Here is a 15,734-nt window from a genome sequence, read left to right as displayed (position 1 = left end):
CTTCGGCTTCAGAATAAATGCTAGACTGGCGATTGGCTTTCCTCTGACGATGCACCTGCCTGATGGGCTGGCCGCTCCTTCGTCCCGCCCCTAGCACGAGCCTCTCGTGCTTCCGGACCGCCTGCGTACTGTTCTGTTGCCTTCTCGCCCCGCCCCCTTTGGCTTCAGAATAAATGCTAGACTGGCGATTGGCTTTCCTCTGACGATGCGCCTGCCTGATGGGCTGGCCGCTCCTTCGTCCCGCCCCTAGCACGAGCCTCTCGTGCTTCCGGACCGCCTGTTTAGTAATTGGCCGAAGGCTGGCCGCGGATTGGCTGCGCTCTGCGGCGGGCTGAGCAACTGGAAAGAGGAGAGCAGTTGAACCAAGATGGCGGCTGCCGAAGGGCCCGTGGGCGACGGTGAGCTGTGGCAGACCTGGCTTCCTAGCCATGTCGTGTTCTTGCGGCTCCGGGAGGGACTGAAAAACCAGGGCCCAGCCGAGGCTGAGAAATCAGCTTCTTCATCATTACCTTTGTCGCCGCCGCCGCCTCTGCCGCTGCTGACGAGAAACTTGGTCTTCGGCCTCGGCGGAGAGCTCTTCCTGTGGGACGGAGAAGGCAGCTCCTTCTTAGTCGTTCGCCTTCGGGGCCCCAGCGGTGGCGGCGAGGAGCCCCCCCTCTCCCAGTACCAGGTACGGCCAGGCAGCTCTTGGAAGTGACCCTCGGCCGGGGTCTGAACTAGTTTTTTTGTTCCCTTCCCATCTTGGCTGTGTTTCGTCCTCTGGTAGGTCTGCTATTCAGGCGTAAGCTGACGTCCTTCCGGGGACGTCCCACTTCAAGAGGGAAAGTCCTTCGCTTTTATTTTTATTCCGCTCCAGCATGGTCTTACGACCTTTTGGAGCCTCAGATTCATTATTTCCGTCCTTGGGCAAATGTTTAATGACTCCGACACTACTAGACACTATTATGGGAACTCATGCTCTCAAGACGCTGAAGTTCTGGAGGCCTGGGAAGAAGGGAAGGACCGTGGAATAATCAGTATCAGTGATGGTTAAATGTTGCGAAGAAAAACAGAGCAGGGTAAAGGGATAGAGAATGGGTAGGCGGAGTTGCTATTTTTAGTAGGTTGGTGAAGAGAAACCCTGCGTGACACCGATAAAGTAATAGGTATAATCATAACTTTCTCTTGGGCTTGTTTTGTCAGATAGTATGGGCTTATTATGTCAGATAGTAGATTGTAAAACACCAGGTTTTGGCCGGGGGCGGTGGCTCACGCCTGCAATCCTAGCACTCTGGGAGGCCGAGGCGGGCGGATTGTTGGAGCTCAGGAGTTGGAGACCAGCCTGAGCAAGAGCGAGACCCCGTCTCTACTAAAAATAGAAAGAAATTATATGGACAACTAAAAATATATATCGAAAAAATTAGCTGGGCATGGTGGCACATGCCTGTAGTCCCAGCTACTCGGGAGGCTGAGGCAGGAGGATCGCTTGAGCCCAGGAGTTTGAGGTTGCTGTGAGATAGGCTGACGCCACTGCACTCTAGCCTGGGCAACAGAGTGAGACTCTGTCTCAAAAAAAAAAAAAAAAACCAAGTTTTGCTGTTCACATGGAGGAGGAAGCCTCTGTTAATTCTTTTGTTTGTTTGTTTGTCTTTTAGAAAATTAGGCTATTCCCAAAGTGGGAAGGGATTTTTGTTTTTGATAAGACAACAACATGTGAAAATGGGTGAGATCAGAAAGTATTCCAGACTTGCTGTGATCAAATATTGGCTTTATGGAAATGTTTATTTGTAATATATTCTCTTCTTTTAAAGATTAAAAAGTAAAAATAAATAAAAATCTTGGCACTCATTCTAAGGTATGACATCTGTACTACTGTCCAATTCTTGTTGCCGAGAATTTGCTTTTAGCAAGATGCTAGCCGTGCTTCTGCAATTTGAAAAATAGATCAAGAGTCTACAATCTATTTTAAAATTTTAGTTAAGAATAATTATCAAATATTCCGTCCACAGTATTCTTGTACCTTACCCTGCTGCTATGTGGCATTTGACACAATCATAGTTTAATTATTTACAATTATTTATTGTCTGTCTTCTTTTGTAAGCACTATGGCAGGGACTGTGTCTGCTTTACTCATTTTTGTGTGTTCAGCACTTGACGGAATACCTGAAACGTATAAGCTCTGAGTAAATATTGATGACTATTTGAATAACCCTTAATCCTCCAGAATCTCAAAAACTCAGAGGTTGGAAAGAAAGCAGCTTATCACGAGCTGTAACTTTGGATGTTTAAAAAAAAGTATCAGGGCCGGGCGCGGTGGCTCACGCCTGTAATCCTAGCACTCTGGGAGGCCGAGGTGGGTGGATCGCTCGAGGTCAGGAGTTCAAGACCAGCCTGAGCAAGAGTGAGACCCCCGTCTCTACTAAAAATAGAAAGAAATTATATGGACAACTAAAATATATATATACAAAAAATTAGCCGGGCATGGTGGCGCATGCCTGTAGTCCCAGCTACTCGGGAGGCTGAGGCAGTAGGATCGCTTAAGCCCAGGAGTTTGAGGTTGCTGTGAGCTGGGCTGACGCCACGGCACTCACTCTAGCCCGGGCAACAGAGTGAGACTCTGTCTCAAAAAAAAAAAAAAAAAAGTATCAGTAGTAACTTTAAAGACAACAACAGCAAAATACTGTGATTATCATAGTTCAGTCATGAACCAATGTGATTGAATTGTATATGTAGCAGAAGAAAGGTGACCTGTGTTTGGTTTGAGTTAGATTATCAAAATCAAGTAGAAGAAAATGGGGGTTGAGTATGGAGGAAAGAAGGAAAGAATCACTGACAAGAAAGCACAATTTCATTAGAATCAGTGAAGGGCAATTAAAAAACAACAACAACAAAAAAAACAGGTTTCAGACATCAGTAGCAATTAGTAGGAATTTCATTATATTCAGAACAGTCTCGTCTAAAAGGATTTTGGCTTAGATTGATTCTTCATATATAGGGTAAACAGTGGTGTATTATTCATGGTGTGTTACTGAAAGTAGAAAGTAGAAAGAAATGAAATGGGAATCTGAGATGATCATGAGAGAAGAAATAGGAAATATCAGCAGAAGTGAATTCTGAGGACATGTGATGCTGGGATAAACAACTTACCAAAACCCCTGAAAATATCACACTGTTACTAAGTCTGCATAGGTAAAGCAACATTCTGCTTGCTGCAGAAGCTCTTAAAGCCATTCTGTACCTTATTGTACTATTTATAATATAGTAATTATCATTTCTTAATACTTCGGAGTTCATGTCTATTTACTAAGCATCTGTTGAGAGTCAGCAATGTGCCAGAATGCAAAGAATACAGAGAGGAAAGACACAGATCTCAAGTAATTCATAGTCAGTTGCATGAGATGAACAAGTAAAGAGGCTAATTAGAATGCAGTCTGGTAAGAACTATAATAGATTTATCCAGAGTGTGCTATAGAAGTACAGAAAAGATGCAGTTATTCCTGGCAAGAACATAAATACTTTCTTGAGGAGAAAGTATAATACGTAGAAACTGGATCTCCAAGAATGAGTAGTCTTGTTAGCCAGCTAAAAAAGAAAAACGGGCATTGCAGGAGGAGAAACAATTATGCAAAGATACGGAGGCAGAGCAAAACATGATTTCCCAGAAATATAAGCTATTCTGATTGGACTGTAAAGTACAAGGGGAGAATGGTAGAAAATAAAACCAGAATGATAGGCTGAAGCTGCACCATAAGAAGGAAAATTATGTCTAGTAGTCTCTATTTATCAAGGTAAAGAAATCTGATTCATTTTATATAACATCCCAACCTAAATGATTAAAAATATTTTATCAATTAATCGTGCAAATGTTAGTACTTATCCAGAATGCTTCATTATCCTGCAATGATAGAAAACTAAAGCATTACTGTTCACATATACACATTCAAGTAAATGTCGCATATATTTAAATTAAAATTAACTATTTTGATTGGTTTGCTTTAATTTCCAGAGACTGCTTTGCATAAATCCACCCCTGTTTGAGATCTATCAAGTCTTGTTAAGTCCAACACAACATCATGTAGCACTTATAGGAATAAAAGGACTTATGGTATTAGAATTACCTAAAAGATGGGGGAAGAATTCTGAATTTGAAGGCGGAAAATCAATAGTGAATTGTAGGTAAGTTCTATTTCCATTTAGTGTATATCTGTATAATTTGTAATACATACAGAAAATTGTTCAAGACAGTGGTTCTTAAAGTGTGTTTAGTATATTACTATTGAAACATTAGAGCACTCCATGTGGTCTGCAGACTGGCATCTTATGATGTTAATGTTTATAGTATATGTGTAGTTGTATTCTGCCTGAATTATTACATCCCTGTCTCATTGGAAGTTAGGCCATTTTTTCAATTAGGGTGAAATAAGATTTTGTTCTGTGAGCCACAAGTTTGCTCAGAAGTTTATCTAGGTCTTATTTTTATATAATATCTTTTTCAACAAATCCAGAAAAGTGGTTCTGAATGATCTGAAAAGAACACAGATGAGATTGTGTACATTCAGGGTGGTTATAGCTGTAGTGAAAATGCTTCTTAACTTATGATGGGGTTATGTCCTGATAAACCCAATGTAAGTTGAAAATTTTTTAAGTTGGAAATGCATTTAATGCAGGCAGTATAGCACATGGTCCCTAGTTTAGGATGGTTCAACTTAGGATTTTTTGACTTTTTGATGGATAACCTCATTGTAAGTCAAAAGGAGCTCCTCAACTTATGATGGATAAACCCATCATAAAGTTGAAAAATCTTAAGTCTATCCATAGTAAGTCGGGAACCATCAGTATAACGTAGAAACTCACCTTTCACTCCTCAACTTATAAGTTGAGTTCCCTTAAACTGTTTATTTTCTTTCTTCCTTTTTCTTTTCTTTCCTTTTTTTTTTTTTTTTTTGTTTTTTTTTTTTAAAGAGATAGGGTCTCTCTTGGTTGCCTGGGCTAGAGAACAGTGGTGTCATCATAGCTCACTGCAACCTCAAACTCCAGGGGCTCAAGCAATCCTCTTTCCTCAGCCTCCCAAGTAATTGAGACTATGAGCATGTGCCACCACACCCAACTAGTTTTTCTGGTTTTTTCATAGAGATGAGGCCTCGGCCTACCAAAGTGCTAGGATTATAGGCATGAGCCACTGCGCCTGACCAAACTGTTTTTTTTCTAAATCTGTTCCCTCATTTTCAAAATAGGAATGATAGTATCTGCCCTTGTAGTTTCCTTACAAGGCTAGTAAAAGAATAAAATAAGATACTACATGTGAAAGCACTTGTACTGTATAAAATATGCTATAATTTCAAAAATATTTTTATTCTGATTCTTTGATATTAATTGAATAAATGCTTTGAATGCTCTTTCAGCAAGATTTAAGGGAAAGAAATTTAAAGAAAAAAAGCAAAGAGTATTAAAATAGATTTTCTTTTAGAAGGTTTTTCATCCAAGTACTACAAAATGTTTTGGAAAATTATTATCTTTATTTTAGTACCACTCCAGTTGCTGAGAGATTTTTCACCAGTTCTACCTCTCTGACTCTGAAGCATGCTTCCTGGTATCCAAGTGAAATGATGGATCCCCACATAGTGCTGTTAACATCAGACAATGTTATAAGGTAAGTTTTATTTTTATCTCTTACAGCTTTGTGAGTGGGAAGGCTCTGTTCCTGTTTGCCAGTTAACAGCTCAGCATAGCACCAAATGAGTCATTAAATGTTGGAATGCTTTTATCTGATGGCTGTTGTAACCCATTCTTGATCATAAGAATCACCTAACTATTACTACTATTCCCTCTCCAATAGTCTTCCTGCCTCCAAGTCTCTCCTAGTCTGACCTGTAAATACTGGTAGAAAAATCTTTCCCAAACTCTTTATCATATCACCCTTTTGGTGATGATGTAACATAGAGGAAAGAGAATATAATTAGAAATTAAAAGATTCAAATTGTCCCAGTGCCACTTCTATTATCTTTGAGATCTTGAACTTCTTTTTTGGGGAGTGAGGATGGGGGTGATCAGCCTCTGATCTACAAATTGAGCAGGTTTGATTTGATAATCTCTAAAGCTGCTTCCAAGGTTTGTAATCTATGATTAAATGCCCTAATCCTACTTAGATTTCTGCTATATTATCGGTTAACTTCCTGGGTCTGCCTTATGTAAAAAGTTTATTGGAAGGACTTAACAGAGGTTAACAAATACTTCCAGGGTTATTTTTCCTAATCACTGCTTTTAACTGTGTTCTTCCAGATCTTCTTTCCCTGCTGAATAGGTTGATCCCCCTTTATGGCATCTTATACAGATGCCCATAGCTTTCTAGTTACTTTTAGTTATTAAAACTTAGTGTGTCTAGTTCAAAACTCTGATCTCAAATCCATTTCAAAACTGTGTCCTAGCCCTTTCATAGGTCAGAGCTGTGTCTTAAGGGATCTGAAATGAGTGGAGAGGGTATGGTCTGCTCTTTTACTCTTCCTCCTATCCCAGCACTTTGGGGTATGTAGTGAAGTGTAACGAGTAGAGCTGCCTCCTCCTTCATCTGACTCTGACTCCTTCAGAGTGGGGATAGGGAGGCTGGGATAGGTGAGGCAGACATCTTACCTAACGGGTTACCTGTCAGTGATGAGGAGGTTTGCCTGATCTTGGTTTACTCTAGTTCCATTTGTTGCTGTCAACCTCTGTTGGTGTGGTAGTCTCTGCACAAATGGTGTGTGTAAGTTTTAGAGGGCAGTGTTTGACCTCTAGCTCCCCCCATCGCTGAGGAACTCTGTCTCTCATTGGCTCCTGCCAGCTATCCATACCCTGAACCCTTTCTCAAGATAGAGTATAATACCCCTTATCTGCAGGGGATAAGTTCCAAGACCCCCCAGTGGATGCCTGAAACTATGGATAGTACTGAACTCAGTCTATACAGTTTTTTTGATTGTAACAACTTCAAAGTGACCAACAGGCATTCAGGTAGGAAATGCACCAAAATCTCCCTTATCACTAGTACCTCCAAATCTGGCTGAGTGTTTCAGAGCCTTTCCTGCCTACCCATTTGGCTTTGGAGAAAGAGGGGAGGGAAAATCCTCCCATTATAAACATTATATGGTACTCCTAAGGCCTCTTTGACACCCTCTCTTAGTCTCCCTTTTATACTATACTGGAAAAGGAGATGGTGGGGAAAGAGTGTAGGTACAATTCTTCCTCAGATTAAGCCCTAAAGGAAGTATCTGTCCCCAAATATTGAAGGGTTTTTTTTAAAAACTACAGGGTACTTAACACTTTCCTTTTCCTAAGCTTTGGACCTTGTTCACAACTTCAAGGCAAAAGTAGATTTTGACTGAATGCCCTGTTGCACTTACTTTTTTTTTCCCACTGCTCCCCAACGTAATATTACTGCCTATTATATATATTTTGAAGTCAGTAATGCTTGTAGGCACCTAGGAAGACCACAATGAATATGTATTCAAATGAATCAAATTATCATTAGAAACATTTAGTAAATATATATGTGGTGTTTCATTGCTAATACAACAAAACCAAGTTTAAAAATTGTTAGTGGAATCAGACAAAATAAGTAATTTGGTGAAGACTTTATAAGGGATGTTTTGACCCCTTTATAAGGGATTTCTAATGATGACATTAGTGGCCTTTTGAAAATTCTTTCTCCCTTTAATAATAGCCATATATGCTGTCAAATATAAGTTACTTTAACATGATTTGGTTAAAAACATTCTGTTTTGTACTTCTTGAGAAAACAGGGATGACATAATATTGGGTCTCTCTTTTTTTTTTAGGAGTTGAAGTTTGCTGTGTTGCCCAGGCTGGATCTGAAGTCCTGGGCACAAGGGATCCTCCCACCTCAGCCATCTGAATAGCTGGGACTACAGGCACACACCACCATGCCTGGCATATTAGGTCTTTATATAACAAAAACATAGATAGATTGCAGGCTAAATGTCACTCACTCTGCTGACCAGTTGGGTATATAAAGAGTAAGAGCTACTCGGGAGGCAGAGGTGGAAGAATCGCTTGAGCCCAGGAGTTTGAGACCAGCCTGGGCAACATAGCAAGTTGCCATCTCTATAAAAAAATTTAAAAATTAGCCAGGCGTGGAGGTGTATCCCTGTAGTCGCAGCTACTTGGGAGGCTGTGGTAGGAGGATCACTTGAGCCCAGGAGTTTGAGGCTGCAGTGAGTTATAATTATACCACTGCACTCCAGCCTGGGCAACAGAGGGAGATTCCCGTTTCTAAAAATAGTAAGAATCAGATATAGTTCCTTCTCTGGTGGGATTTGGTGTTTACTAGGCAGAGACAGATGGGTGTAAATGAAGGGAAACTGGCAAGCTTAGGATCAGTAGGGAGATGACTAGACAAGGTGAGTATGGATGAAGGCTCAGGACAGAAGAGACAAAGGTGAAGTGGTATGGATTGGCTATTAAAGAATTTTGGTAAGGATAGAGAACATTTTGTCAGGTTGAGGAAACTTCCATCTCATATAGTTAAAGAACAAATGAGGTAGGCTACTTTGTTGGTTACAGCAAGATCTTTGGCAAAGAAATGGTTGTGGTAAGTGGTAGGAAAATTCTCAAGAACTAACTGGATGGAGAGGAAAGTGCAATTTTGGGAAGTGAAAGAGAATTTTAAGTGTTGGTTTTCTTCTCTTTTGACTGCTAGAATTTACTCTCTGCGTGAGCCCCAGATACCAATTAAGGTGATTGTACTTTCAGAAGCAGAAGAGGAAAGTCTAATACTCAATAAAGGGTAAGTTTTTATTTGTACATGAAACGGTTTTTAAAATTAGTTTATTAGGATTATAAATGTAATTTTAACAGAGATTGCAAGGTTTTCCAGAAATGACTTTATATATGTTTTTGGTAATGTGAGAAGTAAGCAAAAGTAGGCAATATGAATAAGTAACAAGAAGGTACAAATCTGAATGTCACTGTAACTATTAGCTTGATCTTTTTTAAAGAAGGTTCTAAAATGTGACTGGCAGAAACTGATTCCTTGTTGTAATTTGGATAAGAGAATACATCATAAAATTGCAAAATTATAGAAAAGGTGAAAGGTGAGAGTCTTGGGCTGGAGGCCTACCAGCTGTTCACTCAATGTGGATAAGGCAGATTGCTGAACTCCCAGACCAGCATCTGTATCCCAGAACCTGGAGTGGAATATACATAGCCCTTCTGCTTCTCCTATAACCCTTGCTTCTTTTTGTATTTTCTTAACCACTACAGGGACAAGTTCCTGGCTACTTTGACCACTAATACAGTCACCCTTTGAACTCAAAAACCTGATTCCTCTGGCCTCCTGATCAGTCTTTCTGGTGATTACCACAAATAATCACCCACAGTGTGTGCATGTGGAGTGAAACTTGTAGTAACAACATTTTTGGAAGTTCCATTTAGTTTTTTTCATGTCTCTGTGGTGGTCATATCTAATAGTTTTGTTTATTTTTTGTTATTCTAACCTTTATTCCTTGAATATTTTGTACTTAGCTATTCTATATTTGACAGTTTTAGTATCTGAAGTCCTTAGGAGGAATCTAAATCTGTGTTTGTTCTTTCTTCTGACCTGCAATCATGGTGGGTTCTTTGTGATTGCTAATTGTGAACTTATGTTTACTTGATCTTAATGTTTGCGAATATCGAGAGCCTGAAGTGGCGGTATGTTCCTCTAAAGAAGATTTGCATCTACTGCTGCCAGGAGCCAGGGGTTGCTACTGACCTGGAACCACTTCAAGTCTCTTTAGCAGCCCTGAAATTGAAAGTTTCAGTTAAATGATGTGAATGCCTTATAGCACCAGCTTCTTAAATTGCAGATGAACCAGTGTGTTCATCTCTACAATGGTGAAATACCTGCCTCTGGGAGTTGATAGGTCCTGTTCTTGAATCAGGGCATTTTCTCTCCTGTAATATGTTCCCAGAGTTCACAAACTTCCTTTGACAGACACATTGTCTAGATCAGAGTCAGTAGAGCAAATGCAATTGTTGAGAGCTTTGGCTCTGGTGGCAACACACCTGGGGTTTAATCTCTGCTTTGCCACTTGCCAGTTGTAGTATCTGGGCAAGTTTTCCAATTGCACTAAGCTTCAATTCCATGACTATATATTTCATGAATATAAAAAATAATAGTGCTTGTTTCTTAGGGTTATTGTACAGAATAATGAGATCAAACATAAAGTGCTTAGCCATAGGACTTGGTACAGAATAATATTAATTAACTAATTAATTAATACATACCATTATTAGGTATATTACTATGTTTCTTAAGCTCCAATGAAGTTTTGATGGCTTGGGAGTCATTTAAGTCTCATTAAATTAACTTCTGTTCCCATTCATTTTCTTGAATTTTTAGTTTAACTCAGGAAGTTCTTTTATTCTAGTTTTGGGATTTCTCATTTTTTACCTTCTGATACCATATACTTTTCTATGTGATTGGAACTAAGATATAGTATTTATAATACTTTGCAATGATGTTAACTGTCTCAACTATATGAAATTGTGATTTTATTTTAGCCATATTCTTTAACCTTGTATTGAACTGGAATCTTTTTGGATAACCAATTATACTAAATTTTAAAATGTATCAACAGCATGATTTTATAGTTTTTTGTCCTTCCTGATTATACAGGTAATGTATATTATAGAAAATTGGGAAATATAAAGTATTATGAAGAAAATGAAAATCTTTGTAATCTCCTATAGCCTGTTTTAATACAGCAGCCAAAGTGATACTTTCAGTTTAATCAGATCATTCTACCCCCCTGCTCTTCCACACCCCATTGATTTCCCAGGGTCTTTACCATGGCCTACAAGGGCCCACAAGTCTACCACCTGACTCCCTCTCCAGCTTCATTGCTCTCTCTGAGCTCCCCCCACCTTGGCCTCCTTCCCATCCTTCAGACATCAAGCACCTTTCACCGTATACGCCTTTGCATGTGTTCTTCCCACCTCAGCTGCTCCGTCCCCAGATAACCACAGATTTGTTTCCTTACTTCCTTCACATCTTTGCTCAAATATCATCTTAATCAGAGTCCTTTCCATACTGTCTAGTCCATCAGTACCCTCTCACCCTACTTTATTTTTCTTCGTAACATTTTCTGAATTTGTGTATGTTTATTTCTTCTCTCTTCTCTCTCTCAGACTTAGAACAGTAGGTGCTTAGCAAGTATTTGTAGAACCAATGAATCCTGCTGCTCAGAGATAACTATTGATGTTTTTATGTGTTTTCTTCCTGTTCCTTTTTTGCATTTATGCATGAATATATGTGTCTATTTTGGTGTTTTGTGTATCTCTATATTTAAACTGTTTAAAATTAAAGGAGCACCAAATAATTTTATGGCCTGCTTTTTTCACATAATTTTATGAGAATTTTCCAGTGTTAACATTATTTATAATCAAATTTTTTTGTCTTTTTACTGCATTGAATACAGATTCCATACATAACCCACCTCCTGTTATTAGACATTTTGTTTTTAACATGTTGATATTTTAAATCTCTTTCCAGAAGGGCATATACTGCATCTTTGGGAGAGACAGCAGTTGCATTTGACTTTGGGCCATTGGCAGCAGTCCCAAAGAATATTTTTGGACAAAAAGGCAAAGATGAAGTAGTGGCATACCCACTGTACATCTTATATGAGAATGGGGAGACTTTCCTGACGTATGTTAGTCTGCTACACAGGTAAGTTGAGGGAGTAACCCACCTAAAATGAACATTCAGTTTCTGCTCCAATAGAGATTTTCATGGTTGGACTTGGGATCCATGTTTTTGACTTTGTGGAAGTGTTGCAGCCTTCAGATGCTTGGCTTGCATATTTTGGAGAAAGAGTTGGTATAGATCATTTGGCTTTTCACTTCATCATATTTGGGTAAATTCTATAGAATTCTTGGATAATCACTTAAGATAGGACTGGAGTTGTGTTTACAAGTCTAGTTAGGTGAAAAAGTACTTACTGTTTATCTTACATGAGCAAGGCACTATAAGGATGATTAGACATGGTAATCTAGTATCTTATATCCCAGTGGTAGGGAAAAAGCCATATGCACACAAAAAGATAATTACCTATAACACATTATTGGTACACAGACAGTAAGAACCCAGAGAAAGGAGAGATCATTTTGACTGGAGAAGTTAAGAAAATTTTCATAAAGAAGGATTGATATCTTATGGAACTTAAAGGTCACATGCAGGATTAAATGAAGCATCAAGGAAGAATAAGACCACTTCAGTCACAAGGGCAGCATAAAGCAGAGTAAAAAACAACCAAGGGCAAATGTCATTCAGGGTTCAGTGATTAGACATTTTGGGCTAGAGCAGAGGATTCACGTGGGGAACATTAAATGATAAAGCTAGAGCTGGACATGGCGGCTTGTGCCTGTAATTCCAGCACTTTGGGAGGCAGCATGATCACTGGAGGCCAGGAGTTTGAGATCAGCATGGGTAACATAGTGAAACTCCCTCTTTAAAAACAATTTTTTAAAAAAATTAGCTGGGCATGGTGGCACATGCCTATAGTCTCAGCTACTTGGGAGGCAAAGGCAAGAGGATCACTTGAGCCCAGGAGTTCGAGGTCACAGGCTGTGATTGTGCCACTCTACTCCAGCCTGGGCAACAGAGTGAGACCTTGCTTCTTAAAAAATAAGGAAGCTGTTACAAATTTAAGCTTATATTCTACAAGAGTTTGGACTATAATGGCAGTTGTGCAAAGGGATGATCAATAAGATTTTATTACTGTTTGAATAAGGGAGTGCATCATTCATAGAAATATTGAGGTCAGGAAAGGCAGCTAATTTGGGGGGAAGATTTTTTTTTTTTTTTGGTTACAAATGGTCAGTGTGAGACAGTATTGGACCAATAAAGTAGAAATATTCCATAGGTGGTTGGAAATACAGGACAATGTAGGAGGATAAAAATTGAGATATGCGAATCATCTGTCATGGTGAGAGAGTCAATAGAGGATAAGAATTTTGGGGCAGTTTGTAACTCTAGAGGCATAAGGCCAAGGGCTGAACATTAGAGTTTATTCACTTATAAGTCAACTTAGCAGGTACTTATTCAGAGCCCACTGTGTGGCAGAAGAAGGACATACAGGATTGAAGACAAGGTCCCTGCTATGTGGTTCCTTGTCCATCAGGAAGGCATACAACTAAACCAATAACTATAATAAAATGTGATGTGCTCAGGGTGCTGTGGGAGTCTGATGGAGTAAATGGTTAGACCTGCCAATCTTGGAATACTTTGAGGAAGTGGTAATACAAAATGTTAGACTGAAGGATTCCCTAGATAGAATTAGAAACAGAAGTGGTTCCAAGAGAGAGAAGAAAGCATGCAAAGTGATAAAGATTAGAAATGTGATACAGCTTGACATTGCAGAATGGTAAGGATTCACTATTGAATGCATTCTCCTTGGCAGAAATGTTCTCTGCCTGTCTTACATGATCTCTCTCAGGAGGATTTTGTGGTACCGTTATTAGCCCCCCTTATTCCTCCTCTTACTGCTGGGCCCTCATTTGTCCACAGCATGATCTACCTAGTAAACTTAGCCCAAAACCCAAAAGTCACCTATATCCTCTTACATCTGATCAGTCCCAAATTTCTATTGATTTGATGAAGAAAATTTCCTTTTTTTAAAGAGATGGGGTCCTGCTCTGTCACCCAGGCTGGAGTGCCACTGGCACAGTAACACCTCACTGCAGCCTCTAGCTCCTGGACTCACATGATCCTCCTGCCTCAGTCTCTGAAGTAGCTAGGACTACAGGCATGCGTCCCCTATGCCTGGCTAATTTTTTTTTTTTTTTTTAATTTTTTTTACAGAGGGGGTCTTGCTATTTTGTCCAGGCTGGTCTTGAACTCCTGGGCTCAAGCCATCCTCCCACCTTGGCCTCTCAAAGTGCTAGGATTACAGGCATGAGCCACCCGGCCTAAATATTTTGAATGTATATATGCTTCTCTGCCTTCCTTTGTCCCTGCTTCAGAACTTCATCATCATCTGCCTAGATCATTCTTCTTTTAAAGTTTCCCTGAATCCCATTTTGGACACTTCTGTGTTATCCACCTCACTAATACCAGACTGATCCTTGCAAAGTGAAGCTCTGCCACTTGATTTAAACCTCTAGTGATACACTCACCCAGCAGATAGACTTTGAATACTTTAACACGGCCTGCAAGATTCTCTGCTCATAAGCCAGTCCTGGATATCTGTCTAGCTATTTTTCTGTTGCCTTAGACCGTGTACTTTGCCTCTCATCATACTAAATAAGCTTTTTTCCTCTTAACTTCCATGTCTTTCATCCTTCTAGGACTTTGCATAAACTGGTCTCCAGCTTGGAATGTTGAACTCCCCCATTCCCAGAAATCATTCTTTCCCTATTTATCTTACATATTTTTGATACCTTTAATGCCTGCTTCAATGTCTTTATACCTTTTTGTTGTTCCTTTGTACCCTGTAAATCCTTCTGTTAGCACTTACCACATGGTATAGTAATTCTGGCTAAATGTCTGCCTCAGTAACTAAAGTGTTAGTTCATTGGGAGGTATCATCTAGCACTCAATAAATGTGTCTAATCAAATTAACTATGTGGGTCCAAAGCCCTGAAGAGAAGCTACATTTCTGAAGAAAAGGTTTAGGAGTCGTAATCAGAACATAAGTGGTAGTTAAAACCAGGCATAGTTTAATATGCTCTCATGTAAGTGTATATTTTGGAAAAAGATGAGGGCTTACAACAGAACTGTTGAGGACACCAATATTTAAGAGACAGAAATTAGAAAAGGACATTAGAAAGAATACATTCAGAGAGAAAGGAGAGAAAACTACAAGGAAGAATTGTTACAGGTGTTAAGGATGTCAAGTAGCAATAATTGTTAACTAGTGATAAATGCATCAGAAGGTCAAGTTAAGTGCTGTTTGGATTTAGCAAATCTCATGGGTGGCCTTTGCCAATGTAGCCTCAGTGGAATGATAAAAGCATGATGCATTTCGGTCTGAAAAATTCTTTGTTGTAGGGACCATCCTGTGGGGGAATGTTTAGCAGCATCTCTGGCCTCTACCCATTAGATGTCAGTAACCTCCCCTAACCCTCAGTTGTGACAACCCAAAATGTCTTCAGACATTGCCAAAATTATTTCTGGTTGAGAACCACCAGAGTGGTGGAATGTGAATGGGAAGGCAAAAAAGTGGAAACATTGGGAATATACTACATTTATAATGGGGGTATAATAGCTGGAGGAAGACAAAGTGCCAAAAAGGTTGGGGACCATTGTTTTAAAGGATGAGTGTGGTTATCTTTTGTCAACATTTCCCAAATATGTTTTCACTTTCTTTAGTCCTGGGAATATTGGAAAGCTGTTGGGCCCATTGCCCATGCATCCTGCAGCTGAAGATAACTATGGTTATGATGCTTGTGCTATACTCTGCTTACCCTGCGTGCCCAACATCTTAGTGATTGCTACTGAATCAGGAATGCTATATCACTGTGTTGTGCTAGAAGGGGAAGAAGAAGATGACCAAACAGTAAGTACAGGCTAGTGTGAGTATATTTTGTACCTTCAACACCTAGTATAGTTCCTGACCCAATATGAATGCTTAATATAATCAGGAATTTTAGCTTATATTTAACACTTCTGATATTTTGGAAATTAAATACTTAAAAGTAATTGAAGCACACTTAATCTAAATGTAAAAGTTAGAAGGTTGCCTAACTCACTTGGTCCACCAACCTACATATTTCTTTCTGAT

The 15,734-nt window shown here is 39.5% G+C and overlaps 1 protein-coding gene across 2 annotated transcripts in view; it reads left to right on the top strand.

Annotated features, from left to right (window-relative positions):
- Positions 1-361: 361 nt before the first annotated feature.
- Positions 362-15,734, top strand: part of NUP88 (nucleoporin 88) — a 30,914-nt gene continuing 15,541 nt past the window's right edge. For both annotated transcript variants that reach the window (XM_069482093.1, XM_069482092.1), the window contains exons 1-6: positions 362-670; positions 3,986-4,155; positions 5,504-5,629; positions 8,669-8,755; positions 11,504-11,680; positions 15,323-15,509. In XM_069482093.1, coding sequence (XP_069338194.1) covers positions 368-670; positions 3,986-4,155; positions 5,504-5,629; positions 8,669-8,755; positions 11,504-11,680; positions 15,323-15,509 — 1,050 coding nt within the window. In that variant the 5' untranslated portion in view covers positions 362-367. The remainder of the gene's footprint in view (positions 671-3,985; positions 4,156-5,503; positions 5,630-8,668; positions 8,756-11,503; positions 11,681-15,322; positions 15,510-15,734) is intronic.

This window comes from Eulemur rufifrons, chromosome 9 (assembly GCF_041146395.1).
Source record: "Eulemur rufifrons isolate Redbay chromosome 9, OSU_ERuf_1, whole genome shotgun sequence".
In the NCBI taxonomy this organism is placed as follows: domain Eukaryota; kingdom Metazoa; phylum Chordata; class Mammalia; order Primates; family Lemuridae; genus Eulemur; species Eulemur rufifrons.
Note: the sequence above shows the minus strand (reverse complement) of the source record. Positions and strands in the feature narration are given on the sequence as shown.